Raw genomic sequence first — 9,064 nt, forward strand, 5'->3', positions numbered from 1 at the left:
TCCTTACATCACTTCTCTCACAGCAAATTCTCTCAGATGCTTGATTCCCTCATCTATTGTGGCCCAAGGCTTAGGGTTCCATGGTAAATCATCTCTGCTGGGGTACCTCAGCAGGACTGCCAGTAGGAGGCATGCCCACAGAGAAACTTTACCAATGCACTTGCCTAGATGCCTGTCTATGCCTGTATCCTTTGAGAGCATCCCCAACTGAGAGGCCGACTTGTCGCCTACCACCAATGTTGGGGCTCCCATATCAAAACACCTGGGTAGCCAAGACAGGATTGGCTCATTATCTTCTCTGATGTAATCCTTCCTCACATGTCTAATTTCCTGTCTGGGTGCATTAGCTGACTGTATGTCATCCTCATCATCATCATTTTTAAACACCAATTAGCGCGAGACCGCCATTTCAGCACGAGGGCAGCTGCGGAAAAGCTCGTCTGCTCATGGGAACGTGGCAAGTAGCGCGTGGGGGGGGGGAATTAATTATATATTAAAGAAAAAAAAAAATAGGCCCAGTTTCCGGAAGGACTTGAGCCATGGTTATGACTCAGTCTCAGACTGTCTGTAAAACTGTGGGTACCCAAACGGAGCCCACATATAAGCATGCAAGTGTTCAGGCAACCAGCTGCAATGAGCGTTGGAGCCTGGCACGAGAGGTCAAGGGTGGCAGAGCCAATGCCTGCATTAGGTGTGAGCAGATCAATGATCTGCTTAACCTAGTGGCTGAGCTGAAGGAAAAAGCAGAAAGACTAAGGACCATAAGAGAATGTGAAAGGGAGTTAGACATGTGGTACCAGGCTCTGCAGCCCCCATTAGCAGAGGGAAGCGACAAAAGAAGCAGCGGGGATTGGATACAGGTGCCTGTCGGAAGAGGCAAGGTAAACCCCTTCCAGCCCCCCTCACCTCCTCAGGTGCCCTTGCACAACAGATATGGGGCACTAGAGACTGAGGGTGAGGTGATCCTGGAAACAAAAGCAACACCATCTGGGGGGTCGACTAAAGCAAATCAGTCCCCCCCTCGCATCAGAACTTGTACAGAAAAGAAAAAGAGAAGGGTAATTGTGATTGTTGATTCCCTTCTGAAAGAAACAGAGGGCCCCATATGTTGGCCAGACCCTTCCCACAGGGTAGTCTGCTGCCTCCCTGGAGCCTGGGTCAGGGATGTTACCAGAAAGCTGCCCAATGTAGTACAGACCTCTGATTACTATCCCCTGCTAGTTATGCAGGTGGGAAGTGATGAGGTCAATACCAGAAGTCTTAATAAAAAGAGACTTCAAGGCACTGGGAAGAGTAGTAGAGGGATCGGGGGCACAGGTAATTTTTTCATCTCTACCCTTAGCTGCAGGCATGAACGCTGAAAGGAACAGGAAAACATTCCTGATTAATAAGTGGCTAAGAGGCTGGTGTCACCAACAAAATTTTGGATTCTTTGATCTTGGGGAACTCTATATGGTCCCAGGTCTGCTAGCAACAGATGGGGTACACCTGTTGCAGAGGGGGAGAAAGATCTTGGCACACAAGCTGGCAGGGCTTGTACAAAGGGCTTTAAACTAGGCTTGAAGGGGGAGGCGAGTGAGCACAACAGTGCTAGAGATGAACCAAAGGAGGCTGAGGGTGGTAAGCCACAGACAGGGGCAAAACCAGCAGCCCAGCTGAAGTGTATGTGCACTAATGCACGCAGCATGGGTAACAAACAAGAGGAGCTGGAAGTCTTGGTACAGGAGGAAAACTATGATGTTGTTGCCATCACAGACACAGGGTGGGATGACGCTCACAACTGGAGTGCTGTAATCAAGGGCTACAGGCTCTTCAGGAGAGACAGGAGAGGGAGAAGGGGCGGAGGAGTGGCCCTGTATATTAGGGAGACTCTGGATGTCATGGAGGTTGAGACTAAGGATGATCAGGTTGAGTCCCTATGGGTGAGAATAAGGGGGAAGGCCAACAAGCCTGACATCCTGGTTGCAACCTGTTATAGACCACCTTATCAGGAAGAAGAGGTTGATTTAATTTTCTTCAAGCAGCTGGAGGCTGTCTCAAGATTGCTTCCCCTTGTTCTTGTGGGTGACTTTAATCTGCCAGACATCTGCTGGGAATTGAACACTGCAGAGAAGAGGCAGTCTAGAAGGTTCCTGGAGTGTATGGAGGATAGCTTCTTATCCCAGCTGTTAGGTGAGCCTACCAGAGGTTCAGCCCTGCTCCATTTGCTGTTTACAATAGAGAAGAGCTGGTGGGAGATGTGGTGGTGGGAGGCTGCCTGGGGTCCAGTGACCATGAAATAATTGTTTTCAATATATGGTGAAACCAGGAGGGGCAGCACCAAAACCTCTACCCTGGACTTCCGAAGGGCAGACTTTGGCTTATTCAAGGAACTAACTTAAAACAGCCCTTAAAACAAAGGGGTTCAGGAAGGCTGGTCTTCAAGAAAGAACTCCTGAAGGCACAGGAACAGGTTGTGCCCGTGTGCCGGAAGAGGAGCCGATGAGGGAGACAACCGCACTGGATGAGCAAGGAGCTTCTAAAGGAATTAAGGGGAGGTATCCCAGGATGAGTTTAAGGACATTGTTAAGTCTTGTAGGAAAAAAATTAGAGAGGCAAAAACCCATTTAGAACTTAGACCGGCCGTGGCCGTAAAAGAGAATAAAAAATATTTCTATAAATATATTAATGGTAAAAGAAGAGGCAAGGAAAAACTCCACTCCTTATTGGATGTGGAGGGAAATATAGTAACAAAAGACGAGGAAAAGACAGAGGTACTTAACACCATCTTTGCCTCAGTCTTCAATAGTGGGACAGGCTGTTTTCAGGACAACTGGCCTCCTGAACTGGCAGATGGAGTCAGGGACCAGTATAGTCTGCCTGTAATCCAGGAGGAAGTGGTAAGGGACCTGCTGACCCACTTGGATCTTCACAAGTCCATGGGACCTGATGGGATCCATCCTAGGGTGCTGAGAGAGCTGGCAGATGAGCTGGCCAAGCCACTCTCCATCATTTGTCAGCAGTCCTGGCTCACAGGTGAGGTCCCTGATGACTGGAGGCTGGCAAGGTGATGCCCATCCACAAAAAGGGCCTGAAAGAGGAACCAGGAAATTCCAGACCTGTCAGCCTGACCTCGGTGCCAGGCAAGGTTATGGAACAGGTGATCTTGAGTACAATCACACAGAACCTGCAAGATGGTCAAGGGATCAGGCCCAGCCAGCATGGATTCAGGAGGGGCAGGTCCTGGCTGACCAACCTGATCTGCTTTTATGATCAGGTTACCCATCTGGTGAATGCGGGGAAGGCTGTGGATGTAGTATGCCTGGACTTCAGCAAAGCCTTTGACACTGTCTGCCACAAGAAGCTCCTGTCAAAGCTGGCAGCTCGTGGTTTGGACAGATTCACTATGAAATGGGTCAAGAACTGGCTGGAGGGCTGGGCCCAGAGAGTGGTGGTGAATGGTGCCACATCCAGTTGGTGGCCAGCCACTAGTGGTGTCCCCCAGGGATCAGTGCTGGGCCCCATCCTATTCAATATCTTTATTGATGATGTAGAAGAAGGAATTGAGTCTGTCATCAGTAAGTTTGCAGATGACACCAAGTTAGGAGCAGGTGTTGATCTGTTGGAGGATAGAAAGGCCCTGAAGAGGGACCTGGACAGGCTGGATGGGTGGGCAGAGGCCAATGGGATGAGATTTAACAAGGCTAAGTGCAAGGTTCTACACTTTGGCCACAACAACCCCAAGCAGCGCTACAGGCTGGGGACAGAGTGGCTGGAGAGCAGCCAGACAGAGAGGGACCTGGGGGTGCTGGTTGATAGTAGGCTGAGCATGAGCCAGCAGTGTGCCCAGGTGGCCAGGAAGGCCAATGGCATCCTGGCCTGGATCAGGAATAGTGTGGCCAGCATGACAAGGGAGGTTATTCTTCCCCTGTACTCAGCCCTGGTCAGGCCACACCTTGAGTACTGTGTCCAGTTCTGGGCTCCTCAGTTTAAGAGAGTTGTTGAGGTACTGGAAGGTGTCCAGAGAAGGGCAAAGAAGCTGGGGAGGGGTCTGGAACACAAACGCTATGAGGAGAGGCTTAAGGAGCTGAGGTTGTTTTAGCCTGGAGAAGAGGAGGCTCAGGGGTGACCTCATTGCTGTCTACAACTACCTGAGGGGAGGTTGTAGCCAGGTGGGGGTTGGTCTCTTCTCCCAGGCAACCAGAAGCAGAACAAGAAGACACAGCCTCAAGTTGTGCCGGGGGAGGTATAGGCTGCATGTTAGGAGGAAGTTCTTCACAGAGAGGGTGACTGCCCGTTGGAATGGGCTGCCCAGGGAGGTGGTGGAGTCACCACCACTGGAGACGTTCAAGATTTATAGCTGACTTACCATATCTCCCTAGCCCAATAAGACCACAACAGAATTCAACAATATTTAGTAACTTGTTTTTAACCCAAAGAAATTACTTATATGCCACATATCTCACAATCTTGTCTATCATGGAGGAAATGGCCCTTTTGTAGATCACCAGGGTCAGACAAGAATAAATAAAATGCCAAACCAACCAAAACAGCTTCATTTTGCTTCCTAATCCGAGCAGAAATAAATCATACAAGCAATCGCCCCAAGCTGGAGTGCCAAAAATAAAAATGTGTCAGTGTGAGCTGAAATTTCCCCCCCACACCAACAATAACCAGGCTAGCTCAGTCTGGAAGCAAATGAAAGCTGTATTTACAAGCAGAGCTACAATCTAAGATGAAATGCAATGAATATGTACAAATATACAAAAATTCACAATATTTACAAATATATAAAATCAATAGAAAAATACAACCAAGCTCCCTTTGCTTCCCCCCAATGGGGACCTTTCCCAAGGGACCTCACTCCCAAGGGCCTCCCCCCCGAGACCCTCCTGGCAGAAAGCAGAGTTAGCTAAAGCAGAAAAGTTGTTAACTTAGCTGCCAAGGTCAGTGTGTTATCTTCAGCCAGAAGAGAAGAAGAAACAGCAGCCAAACAGCCCAGCAAGTTGCCCTGACTGCAGATTGCAGACTTCCCACTTTGTTTTGAGCAGTGGTTCTGAAACATTTCTATCTATCCAATGGAAGTGTTTAGAACAATCATTATTTTGCTTTCCTACACCCAATAGTGACTTATTTACACTCTTTCACTTTCTCTGCTTGAACTTTGAGAAGAAAAATTAAAGAGAGAGTTTCAAACCATCACACCAGCTTCTTCCCCACCAGACCCCCAAGGCCTTTTCCTCAGGGCTGCTTTCTCTCCCCTCCTCCCCCAGCCTGCATTGATAGTGAGGATTGTTCCAGCCCAGCTGCAGGACCCTGCTCTTGCTCTTGTTGAACCTCAGGAGCTTCACCTGGGCACCACCTCTCCAGCTTGTCCAGCTCCCTCTGGATGCCATCCTGTCCCTCTGCCATCTCAACAGCACCACTCAGCTTGGGGTCATCTGCACACTGCTGATGGTGCCTCCATCCCTCTGTCCAGAGCAGTGATACAAATATTCACCAGCACAGGATGGGATGAGTGGAATCAGTTTTTAGTGGGACAAGGCCAGGGCTGACCTTGGAGATGTTAATGGGACCCAGTGTGAAATGGGAGCTGGACCAGTCTGGACTCTGGTGGGATTAGGGGATGGAGTTGTGACTATGACAGGGCCCAGCCTGTGGTGGGAGGGTTTAAAGGAACCCAGGATGTACTGGGAGGAGTCCCAGACTGTACTGGGATGTGGCCAGAGAACTCAGGTTGTACTGAGATTGGGCCCAGTATGCCTGGGAGGGGGTAAATGGATTCAGTTTGTACTGGGAGGCGTTCCAGTGCAGTCCTGGGAGGGGTTCAGGTGATGCAGTTCTTACTGGGAGCAGGCACAGTCTGTACTGGGAAGCAGTCCTGTTATCTGGTTTGCACTGGGAGGGAAGCAGTTGGTACTGGGAGGGTACCAGGGCTTCAGCTTTGCTCTGGATGAGACCCTGTCCATACTGGGAGGAGTTCAGGAGATCCAGTTTGCACTGGGATGGTTCCCAGGCTGCACTGGGTGATGCTATTGGATCCATTTTCTGGGACAGGTCTGGGACTATACTGGGATGGGATCAGGGCACCAGTTTGTACTTGGACAGGGCCCAGTCTGTACTGGGAAGGAGTCAGAAGATACAGGTTGCACTGGGAGGGGGCCCAGTGTTTACTGGGGTGGAATCAGAGCACACAGCTAACATGTGGAGGGATGCAGTAGGTACTGGGAAGGGAGCAGGGAATCCACTTTGTACTGGGATGGGACCCAGTGTGTGCTGGAATGGAGCAAGATGATCCAGTTTGTGATGAGACCATGTCTGCTCTGGGAGGGGACCAGAGGATTCAGCTTGTTTTGGAACAAGGCCCAGTGTGTACTGGGAGAGCTGAAAGAGGTTCAGTTTGCCCATGGAGGGGGCCCCAGTCTCAACTGGGATGGCATCAGGAGATCAGTTTGCACAGATGGGTCCTGCTCTGTCCTGGGATGGAATCAGGGTTTCAGGAGATGCACTTTGTGCTGGGATGAGACTCAGACTGGACTGGGAGATGGCAATGGGATCCCATTTGTGCTAGGCTTAGGCCAGAGCTGCACTGGGATCGGATCTCCACTTTGTGCTGTGCTGGGTGCAGTTGGCACTGGGCAGGGGTCCAAGGGATGCACTTTGTACTGGCACAGGAAAGTGTATGGGAGATGGCAAAGTGATGAAGTTTGTACTGGGCTAAGACCACATCTGTGCTGGATCCCTCCTTCAGGAGATGCAGTTTGTACTGAGATGGGACCAGGTCTGTACTGGGAGGGGTTAAAAGGATCCTAGTTGTACTGTGTGGGGAACAGACTGTACTGGGATGGGGGCAGGGAATGCAGCTTGTACTGGAAAGGGATCCAGGCTGTACTGGGAGGAAACTAATTAGTTAAGTTTAAAATAAATCTTGCCCACTCAGTACAGGGATGGGATAGAAGGATCCAATTTTTATTGGGATGAGGCCTAATGTGTACTTGGAGGGACTAAAGGGACCTGTTTGGACTGGGACAGGGCCCAGACTATACTGGGAAGGAAACAGGGTGTCCAGTTTGTACTGGGAAGGGAGCAGGGGGTACATTGTGTACTGGGATGGGACCCAGAGTGCAGAGTCAGAGGAGAGTATGATGTAGTTTGTACTGGGACGAGGCCACATCTATACTGGGAGGGGTTCAAGGGACCATGTTTGGGCTGAGTCTGTACTGGAAGGGGGTCACGGTACCAAGTGCCCAAGATGCCACAGCACTCAGGCCTTGCCCCAACACAGAGGCTCAGCAGGAGAGTGTGGAAGGGAAGAAAGAGCAGCTCAGGACAGCCCAAGCTCTGGGGCTCCCTGGCACTGCTGCTCTGCTGGGACCCTGCCCCTCCACCTCTGCACATAGGCACTGCCCTGCAACTACACAGAGGGCTTGGAGGAGGGAGCTGAGAGAAAATAATCCCTGCACGGTCCTTTATTGTGTTGAGCACAGAGGGAGCACAGATCCTCATGTCTGCAGTCTCTGGACCACACCAGAGAGGAAAACACTGAACCATAAATGGCCTAAAGAAAGACATTTGTGTGGGAACAACATTCTCACAAGAGTAACAACAGCAGCAGCAGCCAGAACTGGAGCAGCCTGGCTGGGCCTGCACTGAGTGACATCAGAACTGCTCTGCAGGAGAACACAAACAGTTTATTGCTTCTGAAAGCAGCCACGGATCAGTTTGCTCAGGGCAGCCTTCAGCTCCTGGTTCCTCAGGCTGTAGATGAGAGGGTTCACTGCTGGAGGAACCACTGAGTACAGAACTGACACAACCAGATCCAGGGATGGAGAGGAGACGGAGGGGGCCTTCAGGTTGGCAAAGATGCCAGTGGTGATAAACAGGCAGAGCACAGCCAGGTGAGGCAGGCAGATGGCAAAGGATTTTTGCTGTCCCTGGTGAGAGGGGATCCTCAGCACTGCCCTGAAGATCTGCACATAGGACACTACAATGAACACAAAACAGAGAAAACCTAAACAAACACCAACAACAATAAGACCACGTTCCCTGAGGTAGGATGTGGAGCAGGAGAGCTTGAGGATCTGGGGGATTTCACAGAAGAACTGGTCCAGAGCATTGCCCTGGCAGAGGGGCAGGGAAAATGTATTGGCTGTGTGCAGCAGAGCATAGAGGAAAGTACCAACCCATACAGCTGCTGCCAGGTGGACACAAACTCTGCTGCCCAGGAGGGTCTCATAGTGCAGGGGTCTGCAGATGGCAACGTAGCGATCGTAGGACATGGTGGTGAGGAGAGAAAACTCTGCTGAAAGGAAAAAGGCAAAGAGGAAGACCTGAGCAGCACATCCTGCATAGGAGATGTCCCTGGTGTTCCTCAGGGAATTGTCCATGGATTTGGGGACAGTGGTGGAGATGAAACCCAAGTCGAGGAGGGCGAGGTTGAGGAGGAAGAAGTACATGGGGGTGTGGAGGTGGTGGTCAGAGGCTATGGTGCTGATGATGAGGCCATTGCCCAGCAGGGCAGCCAGGTAGATGGCCAGGAAGAGGCAGAAGTGCAAGAGCTGCAGCTGCCTTGTGCCTGGCAATGGCAGCAGGAGGAAGTGGGGGATGGAGCTGCTGTTGGCCATCTGCTGCCTCTGCCCATGGAGACCTGTGCAAGGAGGAAAAGGCAGGGACAAGTTAGGGAACACTTCTCTCTGCACACCAAGATTGCAGTGCTCACAGAACACCTCCTCCCTGAGCTGCAGCACCAATGGATCAGCTCATTCCCCACCACCCCCAACCTCTGGCATCTTCAGCACAGCTTCCAATGCACCTTGGACACTCAGTTTCCATGAAGACACCTCAGGGACAGGACTTGCAGAGTCAGTGTCAGAACACAGTGTGAGAGCTGAAATCCCGTCCCAAACCGACAATAACCAGGCTAGCTCAGTCTGGAAGCAAATGCAAGCTGTATTTACAAGCAAATCTACAATCTATGACGCAATGCAATGAATATGTACAAATAGATACTATTCACAATATTTACAAATAGGTACAATCAACAGAAAAGAACAACCAAGGCCCCTTTCCTTCCCCCAAGAGGCCT

General features: G+C 50.7%; 1 protein-coding gene across 1 annotated transcript in view; it reads right to left on the reverse strand.

Annotated features, from left to right (window-relative positions):
* Positions 1 to 7,670: 7,670 nt before the first annotated feature.
* Positions 7,671 to 9,064, reverse strand: part of LOC128967638 (olfactory receptor 14A16-like) — a 3,714-nt gene continuing 2,320 nt past the window's right edge. The window contains exon 2 of the mRNA XM_054381821.1: positions 7,671 to 8,612. Within this exon, the coding sequence (XP_054237796.1) occupies positions 7,671 to 8,603 (933 nt within the window). The 5' untranslated portion in view covers positions 8,604 to 8,612. The remainder of the gene's footprint in view (positions 8,613 to 9,064) is intronic.

Source organism: Indicator indicator, chromosome 6 (assembly GCF_027791375.1).
Source record: "Indicator indicator isolate 239-I01 chromosome 6, UM_Iind_1.1, whole genome shotgun sequence".
In the NCBI taxonomy this organism is placed as follows: domain Eukaryota; kingdom Metazoa; phylum Chordata; class Aves; order Piciformes; family Indicatoridae; genus Indicator; species Indicator indicator.